We start from the raw sequence: 22,589 nt of genomic DNA, 5'->3' as shown, positions 1-22,589 counted from the left end.
CATATGTATAGATAGTACTTGTTGGCGTTCCTAGACTTCGGCACATTGCCCCCATTGCTCGTACTCCTCAAGGACAGCATCGGTAATCTGCCTCTTGACCTGCTTCAGGGCGATCTCAAAGTGTTTCCACCGAACGTCCTGCTCTTGACCGGTTTCCTCTTCCTCATCCAATGCAGCATCTCCCGCTGTCTCACAGATGCTCATGATCTCAGCCCCCGAGTAACCCTCGGTTTTCTCAGCGAGGGTATCCAGTCCCACTTCGGGGTGGACCATTGATTTGCGACACCATATATTCAGAATCTCCTTCCTTGCTTCCAAATCCGGAGGCCCTATGTAAAGTAGATTATCCAGTCGGCCTGGACGCATCAGAGCTGGATCAATCACATCAGGCTTGTTGGTAGCGGCGACGACCAGGACACTTCGCAACTCTTCGATACCATCCATTTCATTGAGCAAAGTCGTCAATACATTAACCCCTCCTTGGGTTGTTTTGCTTCGTTTCGCAGCAATTGCATCAATCTCGTCGAAGAAGATGATGCTAGGTCTCGCCGATCGCGCTTTTTGGAATATGTCTCTTAACGTTCGCTCCGACTCGCCGACAAACATGCTCAAAATCTCAGCACCCTTAACGGCCAAAAAGTTTAGCCCGGCCTCTGTAGCAAGTGCCTTGACTGTCAAGGTCTTTGAGCAACCCGGGGGACCGTAAAGCAGCACTCCTTTCTTGCTATTTACATTAAGCCTCCTCATTCGTTCCGGGTGCTGTGTTCATCAGCTCTCGTGTCCGCGTCTTTTGAGGGTGGGGGAGGATTTCTTACTTTCAGAGGCCTTTCCACAGCCTTTTGGAGGCGTTTTTTGATTTCATGCTGTCCACCGATATCGGTCCATCTCACCTTTGGTGTCTCTAAGAATACTTCTCGCATGGCCGTAGGACGTGTTTCTTGCAGAGCCGATAAGATATCGACGTCCTGTATACCTAACGAGTAGGTCTTGCTTGGATTGGGACCACTTTGTGGCGAGTCGTTATCAGAAGCTCTCATGGAGTGGGAGTGATTTCCTCTCACGCCATTCTCGGAGGTCTTTCTTAGCCGTGCCTTACGGCATACCAGTTGAAGCAAGGCGAATAAATCAGCTCCAACATAACCGTGGGTTTTTTCTGCCATCATTTCTATAAGTCTATCGCTCAGGTCCAAGGAAGGGTATCCACATAACGCGCGCAAAATTTCGACACGGTTCCGCGCTGAGGGGACTTGTAACTCAAGCTCTAGTGATAATCGATGGGGCGTTCTCAAGGCGTCATCAACGTCATTTGGGTGACGAGTCGCAGCCACAATCATAACATAGGCACCTTTTATAGCTTCTATACATTCACATAGCACCAGCGCTAAAGATGACGATTCTATGGACGTTCGCTTAGGGGCAACGAACTCCAGCTGATCGATAATCACAACACTTGGTTGGCAGCGAATTGCGTCCTTGAATGCATTTCGGAGTTTAGCCTCAGCGTCCGCGATGTTCCTGGTGAATATAGAAGAGCTGATATTAAAAGATTTTCTCCAGCCAGCTTCCTGGATCTGGGCCAAGAGCTTGGTTTTGCCGGTTCCTTTCGGGCCGTACAGAAGGATCCCTTGGACGTGCTCATAGAAAGACGGCATAGCTAGCTTTTCTGGGCCTGAATTGAAGTCTGCAAGTGCCTCATTGATGCTCCCAATCTGATGAGCCATTCCACCAAGACCGGATGGCCGTACTTGCAGATTCCAGATTCGATCTGTCTTCGCCTCTTTCTCTTCACCAACTAGGATAGCAGTGTCTTTGGTGAACTTGAACAACGTGCTATGCGTGAGCCTGTTAGGAGCCTGTATATCTGACACCCGAAAGCTTCGTCGCTGGCCTTTGAGTTCTAGTTCGAAGGTTAGGCCGACCGCAAGAGCATCACATCTTGATAGAGGAAATTCCAATGCCCAAGCCCAATAGCATCTCTCTGAATTGGCAAGGGGGCCATAATTCGAGGTTTTGTCCGCATCCGAGCATTCGGCGAAATAAATAGACTCAATTTCCTCCAGGGCGTTGTCGCTCTTGCTAATTGAGACCTTCTCTCCAAGCTTAATGTCATAGCAATCTTGAAGTGTTCTCGAAGTTTGGACCACCGTATTCTGGATATTTTCGGTTGCATTCCAGGCTATAGCTGTTTTGGAATTCCCCCCAGGTGGCCCCAATGTGCAGATATCCCCGGCTCGGAGCTTTAGGGAAGCTAGTGACGATGACGAAAGATAGACACGGAATGCGTCTCGGTGGTCATTTCTAGATTGTTTGGACAACGGCCGAGCTGTAAAGAGACGCAATTCCGCCATATCATTGAATCAAAGAGAGAAAGAAGGAAAGAAGCTGTTAACAGATCAGATCAGTGACGGGCGACCAAGTGGGGGAGGGGCTTTGAAGAAAATTAATTTCACCATAAACCGTAAGATAAGATAAAAAAAAATGGTGGAGCTAAAGCCGCGCTGACCACTGCAGCCTTACTCTTGGCACTGATTATGATAGAAATCCAGCAAGTTGTTCCGATTTTTCGATAATCAATGCGGCCACCTGGGCCGAACCTGAAGAGAAAATAGATCGCTTGGTAGTACACCTGATAAGAGTACCCCAGTACCCCCAATCCATGTATGTCGAGATGACTCCCAGGCTTGCTTCCCCAACCGATTCAAACTGTGATTTCCCCAGCGGCCTGGGTCTTGAGGACGCTGCCAATACTAATTTCAAAATTCTCGGGCGCGGATTGAATGCCTGGCGTGGCCAGCTAGTTTCTATTGGCATGTTATTAATCCGTGGCAGCATCAGAGTTCTCAAAGACATCAACTCTAGTCCCTTCTTCACTCGGCTCAGGTCGAAGAGCGTGTTTGCCACCACCGATCGGATCGGTCCCTTTCTTGAAATTGCCAATACAAGAGCCTGATGTATAAGTTGAAGCTTCTCGTGCGATTTTCCCGATGGGTCATTAGATACGCCTTATAAGCCTTAATTGAGCGAGGGGATAGAGTTGCATTACCAACACATTTACATGTGAGACTATATCTAACAAGAAAAGGATGTTTATATGTGTTGTACTTGAAAGAAGAAAAAAGAAGAGGAAAAGAAAACAAGGAGGGAACAAAATCATATCCAGTAACATAGGCACCATGATGGAAACGAAAGAGAATAATCAGCAACGCCACCTAACGAGAATAAAGGTAAATTAGAGACGAGCAAGTTCAACTGGTAAGGTTTGATAAAAGGGCGGTTCAAGTACACAAACCAGCCTTCAAACCACCATCGAAAATACCAAAGGCCCGGTTTGTTCAACCCATATCAGGAAGGGATGAGGCGGATGTGCAATGAATCGCGCTGCTGGACAAAGTAGAGCACGTGCAATACACGGAAGTCTTCAGCAGCATTTACCCCCGGTGTTGCCATTCAGCCCGGAACCTTGTTGGTCTATATTGACACCCTGCGGGCCAGCCTGCTCCGCCTTTGATGTGTCCATGCCTTTCTTTATTTCTGAAGCGAGATCGTAGAAAGCTTTCTCGATGTTAATGTTGTTCTTGGCCGAGACCTCGAGGAAGGGGATCCCAAGCTCATCGGCAAGCTGCTGTCCTTGTTCGGTTGACACTGCTCGTTTTTCTTCCCAGTCGCATTTGTTGCCGATGAGGATCTTATGCACGCCTTCACTGGCATGTTGCTCAACGTTTGAGAACCACGTACGGATATCTAAAGAGATTGCCCAAGCGTTAGAGATGCGATGTTTCGGCACGAGACACGAGATGACCTTACTTTGGAATGATCGTTCGTCTGTGACATCATAGACAAGAAGAATCCCCATTGCTCCTCTGTAATATGCAGTTGTGATTGTTCTAAAGCGTTCTTGTCCAGCGGTGTCCCATATCTGAAGCTTAACGCGCTTGCCATCCAGCTCAATCGTACGGATCTTAAAGTCAATCCCGATAGTAGTGATGAAGGATGGCGTGAAAGAGTCCTCGCTGAATCGCAAAAGGCAGCATGACTTTCCAACGCCGGAGTCCCCAATCAGGAGCAATTTGATCTAGAATACCAACCCTGAGTTAATGTTTCCGCAGACTGATATATTGGGGTGGTGGCCGGTACTTACCAAGAAATCATAATTCCTTGTACCGGCCATTATGAAATAGTTTCAGCGTCTAGGTGCAAGTAACGTAGCAGAATGGCTGTTCAATGGATAAAAATATTGTTTTGGAGGGCGCAAGAGGGAAATGCCCTAGCGACAATAATAAATAAACCGGCGGATGTAGATAAAGGAGGATTTGTAGTTGGATGATGTCGAAGTCTCTTCGTCGCCCGTGCAGTGTATGTATCCTGGTCTCTCCCTGAACTCACTCCTTTTTTTTGGTGGCGGTTGGAAAGATACCTCTTCGCTTCAAAGGTCAGGTACACTTCTGACCCTTTGTGCTGTACCGGTTTCTTCTTTTCGCCAACTCTGCCTGCAGAAGACCTGCTGCCACCTGAAGGTGGCAAATATGCTGTTCGCCTGAAGAAACCTCAACAGGTGGCTTGAAGTCAGGGGAACACCAAGCACCCGGTGTGCCGAATGATACTAAAGTATGGATGTGCGAAACGTAAGGTAAACTATAGTTTGGGTTCAAAGGGTCGAGTTTTCGATGAGGCAACCGGTTGTAAGAGGAAGTTGGTGGTGGCAGCGCTGAATGGGGAGTTGATGACAGACAGTTAGTGGTAACTAAGCTAGGGATGCAACAATAATATGTCCCGTCCGGAGAGGGTACTCGCGGTCTAGCGCCTACCCAGTATTAAAGCCGCTGGGGGTCACCCCACATCCTCCCATTTACGAGTGTCGCTGTCAATAATGAACTCTTCACAATAACCAATTATTACCGGCATGATGAGCCCGGACTTGAATAATCTCTCGCCGAAAACCCTGTAACTTCATTACTTTATCAGACGAACGGTTATCATCCGAAACCGGGGTTATGGGACCCCGCAATTAACCATTGTTTACGTTGCGATGTGGGCTTGATACTTGTTGAGTCTTACACCAAAGGAATCAGCCTGGAAATCCGCCATTCCTGGTGAAATTGACACTATAACGTGGGAAGTCATAGGATAGAGCCGGTCATTGAAACCACTTCGAATACACCCACCCCATCCGTGCAATAACGTCAGTTGGCTTGCCAGACCTATTCTGGTCGACGAGATCGCCAACATCTTCTTGAAAGGCACGGAGATCTGGCCCTTTTAGGATCATCTTAGCTTTCTGGAGCAAAATGTCTGTGTCGCAGATTAGAAGGCCATGGTCTTTATATGCCGAGAAGCCGACAGCTGTCATAGACGAGGTTACAGTCCGGTGGACGTTCCTATCCTCGAGTTAGCATTGAAATCCCGCGAAGGACTTGTCGCCTACCTCATGGCGTGTCTGAATTCGTCCTGTCTACCGACTTTCAACCCCTGCCTGGTGCTGAAAACCCCACAAATCCATCGCAGGCATGCATACGATACCATGATGCCCGGTGTCAGTCCAACAAATCTAATACTCGTCAGTTTCCAGTATTAATATTTGGAGGGTAATACGAACCCGAAAACAAGCTCCTGGCTTTTCAGGAGCGAATCAATACCGCCTATTGCGATTTCGACATCGACTTTTGTTTTCTGGATCTGAATCAGAAGAGCGCGCACAAGATCACCCTTTACTGTTCCAATGAAAGGGTTTCGCAAGTCCCGTTCATATGCCCTCAGGACTGGAGTCAAATCCCCCTCTCTGACTTTTTCTGTGACTGCATGTGTGTTCATGCTGGGATCTCCATTTCGAGATTCTATCTGATCATTGGTGAAATCAATAACCATTCTCTCGAGGCTCGCTCGGTCAGCTTCTAAGCTATTCCTGCTCATTAATGCAATATCGCTGTTCTCATCGTGTCTGATGGTTCTGATCAGTCTTTGGACTGGGTGCACAACCCAGTTGCTCCAGAATTGCACAGTAGTTGACCCGATATCTACAATCCATCCGATGATTTCATCATGTCGATTTGCTAGAAACTTGAACAAAGTACTCGTTGAGAAAAGTGCCACAGAAACGGGCAGCCAGTAGCGCACCACGCGGGATGGTCGCCCGAAAGTGTTAATGGAACGTGCGGAGAGTGTAATATGCTTTGGAAGGAGATCATCAAGTATGTGCCTGAGCTGTTCGATAACAACTGCAGGTGGTTGGCATGTATGTCGAGCCACGTGGTGGAACTGAGAAGAGGCTTCTGATTCATCAATTGTCGTAACCAGCTCCTCGAGAAGCTGTGGGTCATTTTTATCTTGGGGCTTTTTAAGAAGAGCAACCATAAGTGCAACACTCCTGGATATCTCATCACGCCAAAGACCATCAAAGGGCTCGCAAAATGTTTGGTCGTTGTGTTCACGCATGACATACTGCGAAATACATTTCTTCATTAGAATTCCAACACTGCAAGCATTCAAGTCTTTCATTTCCCTCAACAAATCTCGCTTTCGATATATTTCCGACCTGGATGCGAGAAGCGGCGAAAGGATTCTGGGCCTCAGTGAATACCACCAGAGTGGACTAAGACACCCACGAGTCAAATTGTAGAACTGCATCCAATCTACTGCGATAGATGCAGGGGGGGTTGTGGTATCTCCGTTAGGCCTGTTCGTAAAGGCGTGTGAGGCTCTTTGCCAAACCTTCACGGGTAATGTCTGGAGTGTATAGATCCCAGTATTGAAGCGGGAACAAATGACATCTTCCCAATAGCCAATTTCATCATTTAAGTCGACGATTTGCTTCAGAAGGACCTTCAGTACCGCCCCCGAAGTCTGCACTGCGGCCTTTGCGGCTAGGAGCCACAAAAGGTCTGTCGTATGTGCGTTGAGTGGATTCGAGGGATCATTCTGTTCAAGGGCGGCACGTGGGATTGCTGAGATCAGAGCTGCGATTTGATCGGCTTGCAGCACTGGATGGGACATCGAGGTGACGGAAAGAGAATCGATAGCTCTACCGAGTGTGTTTATTTGCGACGCATGCATGCTATTCTGGCCGGTCTGCTCGGCCAAGCCTCTGGTGTCATAATGCACATCTTCAACATATTGCTTGAGCCTATCGAGGTTTGTGTCCACATCGCAGATGTTGCTAATTACATGGCTTTAGGGAAAGCTCTCGAAATGTCAATGGTCCGGTTACTCACTTATGTATCACTGACATGATACCTAGCCTTCTTACTGCCCAGAGAGTCAACTCCAAGATAACATCCAATTGCCGGGGGAAGCGCCAACAGCCGTCCGCAGTAAGGTAATCGGTGCCCAGTTAACTAGGTGGTTCGTAACTTGAGGAGTTAATAATACCGACTCAGGTGCTCCGGAGGAGGTCGGGGTGCTTGATTCTCTGTACCAAGCTTAGGTGGTGGATCGAGGAACCACAAATGAGAACAGGTTATTGGTGAATCGATCCTTGCTGTTTGCATGTGTTGCAAACCCACCGCGCGCCGATCCCTATCCCCTTTGCATGGCTGGGATCTTCAGGAGCAGATGCAGTTACTCCATGGAACTACTACTCCGTCGGTTGGTACTGTATGCAGGAGTAGACTTGGTTTTGGTTCTCATTTCTGCATACTACCCCGGAGTATGTATGCTGTGGAAATGGATCTATCTGGGGGTCGAAGTGTAGTAAGCATCGAAAAGCTCGGTATTACTCCGTATTATCCTCATTGTCGGTGTTATTATTATTATTATTATTATTATTATTATTATTATTATTATTAGCAGAAGTAGCTCCGTATGTGCATACGCAATCAATACCTTCTGTCTGGAGTATGGAAGTAAGCAAGGTACAGTACCTAAGGATGGTCCTATGCCGGCCTAACTCGAAACGAATCTACCTCAAATCCGAAGCGGTCGTCTGGAATCTTCCATTTAGTGAATGGATAACCCCTTACGAGATCCTCTTGCCACTAACCACATGGGCATGTTTAGGTAGTTGTCCACCGAATGGAGAGTACCGAACATACCTACTGACCGGTTTGGCCGTGCGGCAATCTGGCCCTTGGGAGAAGCAGTAATAATAACCCGGTTATCAGTGGACAAAACCAAAGGGCAGTGGGACCCCCCGGTGGAGCCACAATATCGGCCCCGATCGGCTAGGCAGTGGTGCCAGAAAGTGTGAGGACAGGGGGGCAGAGAAGTCTCGCCACCTCGGGAGCGGATGTCCTGATCGCGCGGCGTTTGCTCCGGTCTAGTCCATCCCTGAAATATCACCCGCGCACCAAATCTTTGTCCTTTCCAGATCTCTTCAAACAATTCCCCTCACTTAACCCCGTTCCCTCGCATGACCTTTTGGCGAGAGACACAACCTATCTTTACTCACCGAAATCTGAAGCGCTGTGTCATTGGAGCTTTGGCAAAACCCTCTCAAACAAAATGTGAGTTTATTCCGACCACGATTTCTGTCTCTCTTCCCCCGTGTGTTTATTCCTTCCTTTTCTCTTGTCTCTTATTTTCCTCGCTTTGCTTCTGCCTGGTATCTACGTTGATTCTAACCCGGCCAGGAACTCGACATTATTGTCGCCCCCGCCCGTCACCTATTGGGGCCAATTTGAAGAGATATCCAAGTACAACACTCACCTGAATTTTGTCGAGAGATTGTGGACAACATGGTATGCTTGGATGCAGAACGATGTCCTAGCAACAGGTATCATGTCGTTCGTGATGCACGAGCTTGTTTACTTTGGTCGTTCCCTTCCCTGGATCTTTATAGACAGTCTTGGAATACTGAAAAATTATAAAATCCAAAGTGTGAGTCAAGGATTCGCGTGGGGAAATCATTGTATTAATCGTTCGCAGAACAAGATACCGTCATTGCGAGAGCAGTGGGATTGTGCGAAATTCGTTCTACTCAGTCACTTCACTGTTGAACTGCCCCAGATTTGGTAAGCGCACTCGTTGCGCATGTTGGCTGTACTTTTAACTGACAACGGATCATCAGGCTGTTTCACCCCATGGCTCAGTTTTTTGGTCTCTCGACATCGGTTCCCTTTCCTTCCATCTGGACAATGGCCTACCAAATCGCCGTTTTTTTCGTCCTCGAGGATACATGGCATTATTTCTCTCACCGTGCACTTCATTGGGGCCCTCTCTACAAGGCTATTCATAAAATACATCACCAGTACTCGGCGCCTTTCGGCATGGCCGCCGAATATGCATCTCCGATTGAGGTTATGATTCTGGGTTTCGGAACTGTTGGCTGTCCAATCCTATGGTGCGCAGTAACTGGGGACCTGCACATATTCACTATGTATGTCTGGATTGTGCTTCGGCTTTTCCAGGCTATCGACGCACACAGTGGTTATGAATTTCCCTGGAGTCTTCATCACTTCCTTCCGTTCTGGGCTGGCGCTGATCATCATGATCTACATCATGAAAAGTTTGTGGGCAACTACTCCAGCAGCTTCCGGTGGTGGGACTATTTGCTCGATACCGAATACACACCGGAGGCAATCAAGCGGCGCAGGGAGAACAAGGCTTCGAAGGGAGCTAAGAAGAACCTTTGATATGTGAGATGAGCAGGGCAATAATAATCATCTTTCGATTATGTTTGCTTTTTTTTTTTCTTTCTAAGGGAGACTCATTGTACAATATGAGCTTCTAATAAGACGTGAGCGTTCTTTGTGTGTGCGTGCGTGTGTCTGCGCGCGCCTTGTGTGTATGCCTTGATTACAGCCACGCCGCACTGTATTAGTTAGATTTTAGAGTATGTTTAATGATATTAAGTAATTTATAAAGTCTAGCACATGCGACTAACGGTCGAGACATTTTCCAGAAAATGGCCCCTGTTAGCAATGACATTTATCTTGGCTGCTTGGTAGATGGAATTTCACTAGATCCAAGGATCGATTATTCTGCCTGTGATATGAGCGGCAAAGACCGCGCAGTGGAAAAACTGACAGGGATTCTGGGTCTAATCTCTGTATTTGTTGAGAGTGCGATTATAACACAGCCACGTAATAACATAAATGCATATGAACGGGCACTGGATAATGCATTGGTCTACCTAAATCCGCGAAAAGAAATACAGATAGGCATACTTCTTCATTTCCTGGATGTCGTCGACCTTCACCACCTTTTCATCATTAAACATTACCCAGGAAAGATCATCTTGCCCTGGTAAGGCTTTCCGAATGAACGCAACATAGTGCCTGGCATGTGTTAGCACGAAATGCTATTATCAAAGGAGGTTATCTTACCCAGCATGCACAGAGGAGCCCTTGTGACAGATAATTGAACGAAGCTGATATCTAGCTGGAATAGAGTCGAACCCAGAGACCTTGGGCTGACCACTAGATGCAGCCTCGAATTGTTGGGTTTCGTCCTCAATCAGCACGTCTGGATGACTGAAGACCCAGTCGATTGCTCTGACAACATCACCTCCTGTAGCTGCCAGTGCCTTTATGGCTCGAGGTTCTTCTATCCCCATTTCACCGAGCTGCGCTATTTTAGCGACATCACGTGGGAGATCAGATGATGCCCCAGGATTTATACCTCCAAGTGGTTCATCAATATCGTCGTCCTCCATATGAGCAAACATCCAATTCATTGCAGCCTCGGCGTCTGTGTTACCAGTCATGTAGAGTGATTTTTCACACCTAGCCCTTGGAAAGCCCATACTACAAAGCTGATCCAGGGCGTTTTGGTTCGGTGTAAAAGAATCCTCTGTATCAAGGTCAGGGAGGAGCTCTTCGTCCGCCCGCTGGCCCGTGGAGAGATAACGGCTAAAATCCAGTGCCTGATCACTGACTTCTACCGGAATATCTAGCTTTGTAGGGACCCAATTCACGAGTTCAAAGCGTCGAGCATTGACAACCAGCTGCTGCGGCAATGTTCGAAAAGACGAGCGTTTTGTGAAGCCATCCTTACTTGTACAAGAAGGACAATCGAGCTGCACTCTCTCTTCCAAAGTGAAGGCGTCTAGGCAGTCATATAAAGTCACAGGCGCGAAAGGGCCAGTAGATTGTGCGTCATCTGGCGTAAGACGATGGGCAGGTACCGGGATAGAGATATTGTCTTGACCATCAACCTTATAACGGACTTTTTTGCAAGACAAACACTGGAGGCGCTGCTCCACAGAGAAATCGAAAGCTTTAACAGGGTTATCCCCGGAATCCGAGGGTTTGGCCATGTTGATAGTCTTGAAAACATGGAGTAGGAATTCGAAAGCATCCTGTTGCCTCATTGTGGAGAACTCTTCATGGCCACGGCCGATAAGATGTTTGAACATTGCCGGTGCCAAGCCTTTTTGATGTGGTATTTCTGGTAAATCAGAAGTGGCGTTCATATTGTGGTCTGCCTGGGAGTAACGTCCAGAGAGAATACCATCCGCAATTTTCCTCATTTGCGTTTCCAGGTCTTCGGCCGGAAGTTGTGTAAGTGGCGGTTCATCGCGTTCACGGTAGTATCTGTGCTGGAATTCTGGGAGGTCGAAAATACACTGCAAGACACTTGAGAGGTAGCAGCTATTGCCCAAATTTCTGAGACCTGTAAATCCCGGACCAAAGACTGGGGTGAGTTCATGGCCATCTTCAGTTGTCATTGAAAAGTCCCATTTCAGGTTATGCTCAACTTGCATCTCCATCAAGCTCTTCTCCGTTTTCTCGCGGCCCATAAGATTGATCCCCCAGTGAGCAAGGTGGGGACCAAGATTAGGATCTATTCTCTCCTCATTGCACGAATAGCAGTAGATATCGGCAGAGCCTTCTGCAGTTATTGATCCGAGTTTAACTGCTACCGCATGAGATGTCGAATCCGAATGCGCAAGAGCATGTGAGTTCCCTCCTATGCCACCAAATTGGCTCCGACCACAACCAAGGTTACCGCACTCTAGACAGAGCCATAGGTTCTCCTTTAGGTCACACATGGAACACTGACTGAGGTCTGCACTCGTTAGAAAATGAACGCTATAAGAAGACGAGGAAAGCTGTTTGGTTGTGTACCTTGGGTTCCAATTTTTGAAGGCTGATGTTGATTCAAGCACAGAGTATGTTCACAAGGCACGAATTCTTGTTCCCAGGCTTTGACCTCCTCCCTTTTCGAAAAGGTCATTGCTTTCATGACGCCCTCTATCACAGCCGGTAGGTTGCTACTGGATTTGTCCACGTTGTCATTGAGGCAGGCGTAACATATAACGCGCGTAGAAGTGTCATAGCGGTCTTCCTCTTTCTCTTCGATAATCGCAAGCTTCGAAATTTTCTGCGGAGGCTCGTCTCGCTACCCTCGTCAGTTCTCCATAACAGGGATAAGGTTTAGGACAAAGGCGCTTTGATTACCTGGAGTTTCTTTGGAAACCTTCTTATATTAAGCGCCAGAGGGTGACCGGAACGCCTGAAATGAAGATGGCCATGGTTTCTTTCACCAGCGCAGCCGCCGTTGAAACAGGTCAGGCAGACATTGAGGCCGGTTTCATCGTTCTGGTTCTCGATTAGGTCGTTATCCAGTAAGAGGGGTATGGAACCAACAATAGAGTCAAAGCATTGGGTGCAATCTTCGCGATAGACAGCTTGTGAGTCAGACGGTTTTTTCAGCTCTGTTGAATGGCGATATTAATACACGAGAAATATTAATGGTGTTTCCTAGGCCACCCACCTTCAGAGTCGATATGAACACATAGATCCATCATAGAAAGCCTCACACTTAGTGGGGACGACGGTTATTGTGTTGGCACTTGGTCCGAGGCTGCTAGAGAAACTGGCAATAATACAGTAGTAGAAGGTGGCTTGACTTCCAAGGTTGGTTGTTCGGGGTAGTTGACTTACACCTTAGTGGTACCTACTCCGTATAAAGTCTAGGTGGGGCAATCATGACGGTACAGCCTAAATTTCGTGGGCATACTGCCTCGATACCTCTACGTAGACATAGGAGGCGGTAGGTAGGGCACTAAAGCGGGAAGTCACGTGTGGGGGTGTGGAGTGCCATGAGCAGCCGGTGTACTCGGTACGTAGATTGCTCATGGACTAGATGCAAGCTAGAATGTATGGTAGCAAGGCGATAGATTAACTGCTAAGACAGCACGGAAATAAAACAGTACCCCTGGTAGCTGTCTGGTTTAGCAGGGCAGGGGTACTGTGTATACATGAAGTGGGTTGCAGCGAGGGAAGAGGGGGGGGTATACGGAGTACGCAGAATGACACGAATACGAACGAGGTATGTTGCAGATAGTATCATAGCACAGGGTAGGTTCTAGGTAGGCTCCCTAATTATATCTATGTAGGATTGTCCAGGTCCTGCATGTTGCCGTACGTCCCTGAGCACGACTAGAGCAGCTAATATTAATTTATTGCATTAGTATAGCTCTGTGCGAGGATCAACATCCAGCCTCTGTGTATCTGACACAGAGTAAAGCTGGCACACGAAGAAAAGCAGAGATGTGTCGTCTCGGTTATTGCACTATATATAGTACTAGCGGAATATTCAGGAACAACACATATCAAATGTCTCGGTGGCGCAATTGGTTAGCGCGTACGACTGTTAATCGTGAGGTTGAGAGTTCAATCCTCTCCCGGGACGCTTATATTTTTTATAAGCATTACATTCTGTGTGGATAGTCTGTATGGATTAATATAGCAATTAGCAACAGACATTTCATATATGAATACTTGTAAATCTTGCTTTCTTAATAAGCTGATTATGGGATCATAATCCTGCCACTTTAAGGGTATAAAGTTGGCGTGGTATATGAAATTTCTCGCGCGGTGTAAGAATTAATTAAGACACATTGTTTTATTTAGTATATAAATACTAAGAAAGCCTTCTTATACTAGCTTAATTTAATTATATAATCTTATACTAGATCAGCTTAAATTTTCTTATACTAGCTTAACTTTTTTAATACCAGATAAGTTTCTTTTATACTAGATTAGGTTTTTTTTATATTAGCTTAGCTTAATTATATAATCTTATAAATCCTTCTTCTTTAATCTTTAAAATATAGCTTAAACTGTAAATATATAAAGTTTTAACTAAGTTTAAACATAATATATTATATATAAGCTTTATTTTAATGCTATAACTAATTAAAAAATTACTTAAAAAATTATTTAATTTATAAATAATATTTTGTTGCATTGTTCTTTACTGTCTGTTCTATTCTGCGGCTATAGTCTCAATAGCCTCCTATATTCCTGGACTACAGGTGTTAACAGTGTTCTATAGCTCCCGCCTCCATAAGACAGAGGACTTAGTTATTTTAAATAAATAATCTTATTATCTTTATTAATCTAATAGTAGGCTATTATATAATAGTATATCTAGTTTTATCTGAATTTTTTCTTATTCTGTGTTAATAATAATTATCTGTTTAATATTATCTGCTTAATATTATTATTTTTTATTTTTAATAATATATTTTTTGTTATTTAATAGCTTTATTCCCAGAGTTTATAGTATTTAAAGACTTATCTTTTAATTAGCTCAGGTGTACTATATTATTATTTATTATTTTTAGTTTTATTAATTTTCTTTATTTAATTTTTTTTATTTAGTTTTATTATTTTTAATATTAAGATAGCTTACTAAGCTTGTTTATTAAATTAATATATATTATTATATTTTATTATTTTATTTTATTAATAATATTAATATTTATATTATTTAATATATTTAATTTATTATTATAATTTTTTTATTTTTATCAGAATATTAATTTATATATTTTTTTAATTAGGATATTAATTATCTTTTTATAAGGTATGCTATTAAGGAATTTATTAAAATCTTAATATTTTTATTTATTAATTAAGTATTTTAGAACTCACAGGACAGTTATTTTATTAATTAATTATTTTTAAAGAGATCTTTTATTATATTTATATTATAAGCTATATTTATGACTTTATTATCAGACTTTATTAATATAATTAGTTATTTATTATATATTATTTCCTGTACTTAAAAAAAAGTTATAATTAAAATAAAAAAGATAGTTATAATAAGGATAATAAGCCTAAGACCTTTATAATTCCTGGGAGTTTTAATATAGTTATCTTATTAGTTATTATTAAGCTAATATATAAGGTAAAAATAAAAAATATTAATAAATATTTTAATACTACCAGATATTATTTATTTAATTTATTTAATTTAGTTTTTAATTTTAATACAGCTATTTTTTCTATGGAAAAATCATTAATTTTTAATATTAAATACAAGTTTAATTAATAAATATTTAATTTTATATATAATACTATATTAGATCTTATTATATTATTTATTATATTTTAGACTCCTGGTCTAATTACTAAATTAATAAAAATAAAAAATATATTTATATAAATTTTTTAAGGATAGAAAGTTATATAAGCTAAATATAATATTATATAAAATAATTTTATAGAATTTTATTACTTACTTACTAAATAATATAATAAATTAATATTTTTAAAAAACTATCTAATATCTAAAAGGGATAAGGGAGATAAAAATAATTAAAATAATAAAAAAAGACTATAAGGATAATAGTAATATATAAAATAATTATTAAAAAATAAATAAAGTTAGCCTGTTTTAATCTAATTTTTAAGATAGTAGACTTTTTTAATTTTTTTATAATATAATTATTTATAATAATATAAATATCTTTTATAATTAAATTATTAATATCTTAATTTATAAAGATAAAGTAATTATTAAAATAAATATATAATTATATATATAAAATATAGTTTTGATCTAGTTTATCTTTAAGTTATCTAAAATTAAAAAGAATTAATTATATATTTAAATAATTTATAATAACTGGCTTATATTCTTATATTATTATTTTAAAATAAACCTTTTAAAAGCTTAGCTTAAACTTCAAGCTCTATATTATATATTTATAAATATTATTAAGGGTAAAATATCTTATATATTTACTAAAAAAGTTTTTTAACATATTTATAATACTAATCTTTTAGACCCTTTTAATTAGTTTATTATAATTTAAAATATATTAGACCTATCCTTTTAATATAATATTTATTAATTATATCTTAATATATTTTATACTAATTTCTTTTAAAAATTACAGGAGCAGTATTTCTTTTAATAAAATCTTATAACTAAATAAAATTATTATACTAATAATTCCTAAAATAATTCAAAGACCTAAATATTATTAAAAATCTAGAATTATAATTAATAGCTAAATTAATAATTAAATAAAGCTAATTATTAAAATTACCCTAGATATTAATATTAACTAATATTATACTAATTTTGCTATCTATAATTCACAAATAATCAGATAGCTTTATATAATCCTAATATATATAAATATTATTAATAATAATTAAATAATCGTCTTTAGCAAAATCAAAGCCCGTAAAATAATTAAACCTAATAAAATTAGTAAAGTCATTAAGCCGGACACAGTTAAAACTAAAATTTCTAATAAATTTAAGCTTTATCTTAAAAACTATAGTTAGTAATTAATAATAAATTATTTAATATAAATTATAATTAATAAAATTATTATTATAAATATCAAAAGATTAATTATAATAATTAATATTAATTATAAAATTAGAACCCTCGCCCGCTATATAGCTGTATGTATAAAGCTAAAAATATAAATAATAAATCTAATAAAGCTATATTTAATAAGCCTTCTGATGATTTTCCTCCTAATTATTTTTTAAATATACTATCTAATATATATATAGTTTAAAATAACACTCCCGGAGATAATAGTTTTAATAATTTTAATAATTATAACTATAATAACTATAATAATACTTATTTAATTAATAATTAAGATTATAATTATAATCAGGAGCTTATTATTACTTATTATAATTATAATAAAATATTCTCCTTTAATAACAAGCTTTATAAATACTTAGTTAATTATATCCCGCTTAATAAAGTATTTAATCTTAATATATTACTAAGCTTACTTAATAATTCTAATATAATCACTTCCTCTATTAAATATAATAGTACTATCTTAACAGACCTTATAATTCTAATCTAAATTTAATATATAACTATTATTAAGGTTAATTTAAATTAGATTATTAACCTATTAGAAATTTATTTTAACACTAGCTATTTATATATAATTATAAATATTTTATTTATTAAATTTATATTAGATATTATCCTTTATAAAAATCAGCCTATAATTATAATTATTAGAATTAATTTTTACTATAAGATAATTATTATAGCTAAATTTTCAATCTACTTTTCCTGTATTAAGAACAGCCCTATATTTACTTAAATTAATATATATACTTATATAATACCTAATATTCGAGCTAAAATCCTATTTAAAACTAATATAATTATACCTGAAAATATTATCTTAGACTTTAGTAAATAAAAAAATATTATATAAGTTTATAAAGACTTTATCTTTATATTTATCTATTAAATATATAAAAAATAAATTACTAATTATTTTATTTATATAATTACACATCAAGTTATTCAGCTATAAACTATTATTATAATATAAATTACTACAAAATTCTTATTTAAGGCAAATAAGGATTATAACTTTAAAATAAATAAAAATACTTTAATTAACTATAAGGATTATTTAGTTAATATATTATTTACTTTTTTAAAAATAAATAATACTACAAATTACTTAATTATTATTCCTTAATATTATTATCTTAGTATTATTTTAGATATCTCTAACTTAATCTCAAACTATTAAATTAATACTAGTTTTTAAGTTAATAACTCTGCAGGCCCCTAGAAAAAAAAACTATATTATATTATATTATTAATATAATATATATCACGTTAAAATAAATATTTTATTTAATAAATTAACCCTTTAAATAAGTCAAGTTATTTATACCTATATTATTAGTATATTAAACGCTCTTTCACTAAAACAATTTTTAATATAGATATAAAAATAAATACTAAAAATAATCTTATTAACTTTATAGGTTCTTTAATAAAAATATTACCTAATAATATTATTATTTTCACAAATAATAAGACTAATACAACTAAATTAAAGTATTTAATTATAAATTATAATATCTAGGCCTTTCCTAATAATAATAATATTAGAATAAATAATTATTTTTATATATCCTAATTAGTAATCCTATATTTCTAAGATTAAGATATACTATTTAAACCCGCATAACTAAACTATAATTAATAGTACTTTAACACTACTTTATCAAACCAGTAAATTAATATAAATAATTAATTATACTCTAATAGGATACCCTATTTTTATAATTTATTATCTTATTTAAAATAATATAAAGAAGATATTCAAGCCAAAAGATTATATTATTATTAACTTATATAATATAAATACTAAGACAAAGAAAAATTATTATCTTTTATTATTTTAAAATAAAATTATTATATTAATTAAAGGTTATTTATATATTTTAGTTATAAACACTACGAAATTTTTTATTAATAATTTATTTGTAAAAATTATTAAAATTACTTAATAATAATTAGTTATTATAATTAAAAAATCTTTTATATTACTATAATAGGTTTTATAAATAATATTTTATATAGCAACAGATGGATTATCTGCTTTATAATTTATTATTTATTAAAACTTATATAAATAACATAATTATTATATCTACTTTAATAAATAAATATATTAAGCACCTATTTATAATCTTTAACAAGCTATTAATAATAAATCTTAAGTTAAAATTATTAAAAATATTTATTTAATTCCTATTTATATAGCTATTTGGCTAGCATGTTAACACTTTTAGTTTATTTATATTTATTAAAAAAATTTAAGCTATTAAGAACTTATTTTTTCTTATAATACTTATTAATCTTAAATATTATATTAGTTTAACAGGATAGTTTTAGTACTATATTATAAATTATATTATAATTATTATACTCTTATAGGCATATAAGACAATTTTATTTAAAAAAGTTCTATAAAAGAATCCTATCTTATAAAAATAATAAATAAATATATTATTTATATTTAATAATAAAAAATATCAGATATTTATTATTTTATAAATATATTTTAATAACCTACTATTCCTTATATATTTTAATACTTCTATATAGTTATATTATAATCTAGACGTTTTGTATATAAGATTTAAAATTATTTTATACTATCTTAATAACTATAATTATACGGACTTAATAAAGCCTCTTTTATATATAATTATAAAACTAATTTTATTCTTATTAAGAACCCTAACTACTACTAAATTAAGATATTAGCCTATTAAACTTAAAATATCTTATTTTATATAAATATTATAAAAAATATATTATTTATTTAAAATAGCAAATAATCCTACTATTATTTATACTAATTATACCTTTATAATAGGTATTACCTCTTACACGTTAATATCTAATATTATATTAGAAAAATTAAATTTATATTTAGTCTGTATATCTGTATTTATTTAATAATTTAATTTTTATATTTATTATCAGCCAGATAATAAGAATATTTTAGTTAATATATTAAATTATTTATCAGTTTATTATTTAGGAATTCGCAATATCGATCTTAATATTATTAAGAAATATAATATATATATTTTTTAAGTTTTAATTATATATATTAATAATAACTTTAAAAAATATCTCTAAGATAAATATAATTATAATACTTGGGTTATTTATATTATAAAAGTAATATAAAGCAGGAACCGCGTAATTTTATATAAACTATATAATAACTTTTTATATATAAAATTAAGTCTAAATAATCTTTAACTATATATCCCTCGCCTAATAATAAAAAACGTATTTTATTCTATATAATAATAATAATTATTCAGGATTTAATTAATATATTTAGAAGCTTACCAGTTTTATTATTTATAAAAGTTATATATTATTATATAAATATATCTTATATTATCTTAAATATTTTTTTAATAAATTTTAATAATATTTTTTTTATAATAATTTATACTTAATTATTCCTAAAATACTATTCTACTATATTATAACTAACTTTATCTCTGATTTACTTACTAATAAGGATTATGATATAATAATAGTTTTAATAAATAAATTTATAAAATATATAAATTTTATTCCCGGCTATAAAGATTATAATATAGAATATTAAAAATACAAGATAACTATCTATATATAAGTATACAACTAGGATATTCCAGCTGTTATTATCTTTAACTATAATCTTAAGTTTATAAATAGTCTTTAATATAATTTAAAATATTTAATATTAAATAGTTTTATTTATTAGCCTATTATTCCTAAATAGATAATATATTTAAATAAATTATTTAAGTTATTAAAATTATGCTAAGACATCAGATAATAGTTGTAAATAAGAAAAAATAGCTTATTTTATTATTACCTATTATTATAATAATTAATTCTGCTCTAAATATTATAATATTATTAATTTTTTATAAATTAATATATAAAATATAACTCTATATATAATAAAATATTTTAAAAAATTAATTTAAAAATATTTAAAATTTTATATACTAAATAAATATCTAGGAAGCTTTATTATTTATAGTTTTATAAATAAAATAATTATTTAATAATAAATATATATTATCCTTTATTTATATAAAGGATTAATCCTGTTTCCTAAAGCTGTACCACAGATATATTATACTATTAATTAAATAATTAAGCAAGTATAGACCCTATTATATTAGTTTTTTTAAAAATTTTAATATTTCTAATAATAGCTTAATTTATTATTTAAAATTATCTTTAATATAAAAGATTTATTCCTAAATATTAATTACCTAACTTAAACTATTAAAAAAAGATACAGAGTTTAATTATAAATATTTTTAATTTTTATTTATTATTAATAATATCAATCCTAAGTATAAAATAAAATAGATTTTTAATAAATAGATAATTAAATATAATAAATTATATACTAAATATATCAAGTATCTTATTAGATAGAAAGGCTATGGTACTAAAGATAATTAATAAATTAAAAAGGATAATCTTTATTCTTTTAAGCTTATTAATAAATTTAAAGCTACTTTATAAATAAAGTAATATTTATTTCTTTTATTAATATATTCTCTTATCTTTTTTATTATATATTAATTTTTATTATCCTAGTTTTTCCTTAATTTATTCTATTCTATTAATTTATTTTATTCTATTCTATTAATTTATTCTATTCTATTAAGCAGTAATTTATATAATAATTCTTTTCTTCTATACAGTAAACTCTTCTGTGTAATAAATTCTCTTAAAGACTTTAATAATTCTACTAGTATAATTTTTTACTTATTTTAATCTTTTCTTTTTACCTTACCACTTTAATCACTTTTTTTTATCTTATTATTTTAACCCTATTATTTTATTTCCCTTTTTTATGATAATCCTATCAATTTCTTAATTTATTATTAAATATATAATTTTATTATACCTTTATTATTATCTTTACTATCCTTATTATTATTATCCTTACCGGCTGTTACCAAAATAGCTAAGTAACTAATTTTAGGCTTTATACTAATAAACATTAATCTAAGTAACCCTAATAAGGAATCTTATAATAAGCTTTTATATATAATAAAAACTAATAATATTAAAAATAATAAAAATAAAAATATTAATAAAAATAAAGATAAAAATAATAATATTAATAATAACTAAAAAAATATTAACCAGCTCTAATCTTTAATAATTAAAGTATCTTTAAAATAAAGTTTTAAATATTTTAAAAATAAAAAATAAAAGAAGATTACTTTATCTGTAAGATTATAATACTATTAAACTTATAAACAAATCTTAAAAGATTATAAAGTCTAGTAAAAAAATTAAATACTAAAAATAAAAATAATAATCATATATAATATTAAAACTATAAAACAAAAATATACTATATAACAGCAGAATAAACCAGATACTTAACTATTTATAAATAATTCTTATATTAAATTTGTGGGAACTCCCGGTATCCTAGGTAGGCATACCAGAATATTCCTGCTAAGATAAGGTTATCCGTAGTAATTTACTAGAGACCTTCTAAATTAAATAGGAACCCCCAATAAGATTATAAGATATAAAATAGGGTCCTCTGGTGTATTTAGACCTTTTTTTATTATTATTTTAATTATTAAAAATTAAATATTTTATTGAAGATAAATATAATATTTTATCTTATAATTCTTACAGGTTATAAGCCTAGAAACTTAATTAACTAAGTCCTCTACCTAGACCCCTAGAACCCTTATTTAGGGCTCCTAAAACAGATCTTAAAGTAATTAATTATTTTTAAAATAAATAAAATATCTTAATAAAATAATTATAACGCCCAAAAAATATATTATATTTTAATTTATATTAACAGAAAACTACCAGGATTAAATTAAAGATTTTAATATAAAATTATAAATTAAAAATATATTTTATATAATTAGTAATAAGTTCTCTCGCCTTAAGGCCCTAGTATTAACCTTAAAAAGATTAATATTGTTTAATATAGCCCAGAGAGCTTAGGATAGGTTTTTTAAATAAAAAAATAATAATATTAAAGTAGTAAATATTATTTTTATTTTATTATTTAAAGCTATCCGCCATAAGTTTATTTATTTTTA

General features: G+C 34.8%; 5 protein-coding genes and 1 non-coding gene across 6 annotated transcripts; 2 read left to right on the top strand and 4 right to left on the bottom strand.

Annotated features, from left to right (window-relative positions):
- Nucleotides 1–30: 30 nt before the first annotated feature.
- P170DRAFT_445804 (putative AAA family ATPase) lies at nucleotides 31–2,348 on the bottom strand (the record flags this gene model as incomplete). Its single annotated transcript, XM_024850740.1, has 2 exons — nucleotides 31–759; nucleotides 816–2,348. The coding sequence occupies 2 exons, from the start codon at nucleotides 2,346–2,348 to the stop codon at nucleotides 31–33; spliced, it is 2,262 nt and encodes a 753-aa protein (XP_024705820.1).
- Nucleotides 2,349–3,418: 1,070 nt separating this feature from the next.
- Nucleotides 3,419–4,168, bottom strand: srgA (Rab family GTPase srgA; the record flags this gene model as incomplete). Its single annotated transcript, XM_024844057.1, has 3 exons — nucleotides 3,419–3,741; nucleotides 3,805–4,072; nucleotides 4,139–4,168. The coding sequence occupies 3 exons, from the start codon at nucleotides 4,166–4,168 to the stop codon at nucleotides 3,419–3,421; spliced, it is 621 nt and encodes a 206-aa protein (XP_024705819.1).
- Nucleotides 4,169–5,397: 1,229 nt separating this feature from the next.
- On the bottom strand, nucleotides 5,398–7,263 carry P170DRAFT_146426 (NCA2 family protein). Its single transcript, XM_024842499.1, has one exon. It carries the CDS (start codon nucleotides 7,045–7,047, stop codon nucleotides 5,569–5,571), a length of 1,479 nt encoding a protein of 492 aa, XP_024705818.1. The 5' UTR covers nucleotides 7,048–7,263; the 3' UTR covers nucleotides 5,398–5,568.
- On the top strand, nucleotides 7,077–9,622 carry P170DRAFT_508686 (sterol desaturase family protein). Its single transcript, XM_024854595.1, has 4 exons — nucleotides 7,077–7,184; nucleotides 8,562–8,808; nucleotides 8,857–8,942; nucleotides 8,999–9,622. Exons 1-4 carry the CDS (start codon nucleotides 7,090–7,092, stop codon nucleotides 9,561–9,563), a joined length of 993 nt encoding a protein of 330 aa, XP_024705817.1. The 5' UTR covers nucleotides 7,077–7,089; the 3' UTR covers nucleotides 9,564–9,622.
- A 258-nt stretch (nucleotides 9,623–9,880) lies between these two features.
- P170DRAFT_405671 (ubiquitin-specific protease UBP14) lies at nucleotides 9,881–12,887 on the bottom strand. Its single transcript, XM_024846593.1, has 6 exons — nucleotides 12,649–12,887; nucleotides 12,522–12,589; nucleotides 12,333–12,473; nucleotides 12,000–12,273; nucleotides 10,257–11,940; nucleotides 9,881–10,208 (listed from the first exon to the last, which is right to left on the bottom strand). The coding sequence occupies exons 1-6, from the start codon at nucleotides 12,680–12,682 to the stop codon at nucleotides 10,064–10,066; spliced, it is 2,346 nt and encodes a 781-aa protein (XP_024705816.1). The 5' UTR covers nucleotides 12,683–12,887; the 3' UTR covers nucleotides 9,881–10,063.
- Nucleotides 12,888–13,495: 608 nt separating this feature from the next.
- On the top strand, nucleotides 13,496–13,569 carry P170DRAFT_t83. The gene has a single exon. It is a non-coding gene; the product is annotated as a tRNA-Asn (tRNA).
- Nucleotides 13,570–22,589: the final 9,020 nt, after the last annotated feature.

Source organism: Aspergillus steynii (genome assembly GCF_002849105.1).
Source record: "Aspergillus steynii IBT 23096 chromosome Unknown P170scaffold_3, whole genome shotgun sequence".
In the NCBI taxonomy this organism is placed as follows: Eukaryota; Fungi; Ascomycota; class Eurotiomycetes; order Eurotiales; family Aspergillaceae; genus Aspergillus; species Aspergillus steynii.
Note: the sequence above shows the minus strand (reverse complement) of the source record. Positions and strands in the feature narration are given on the sequence as shown.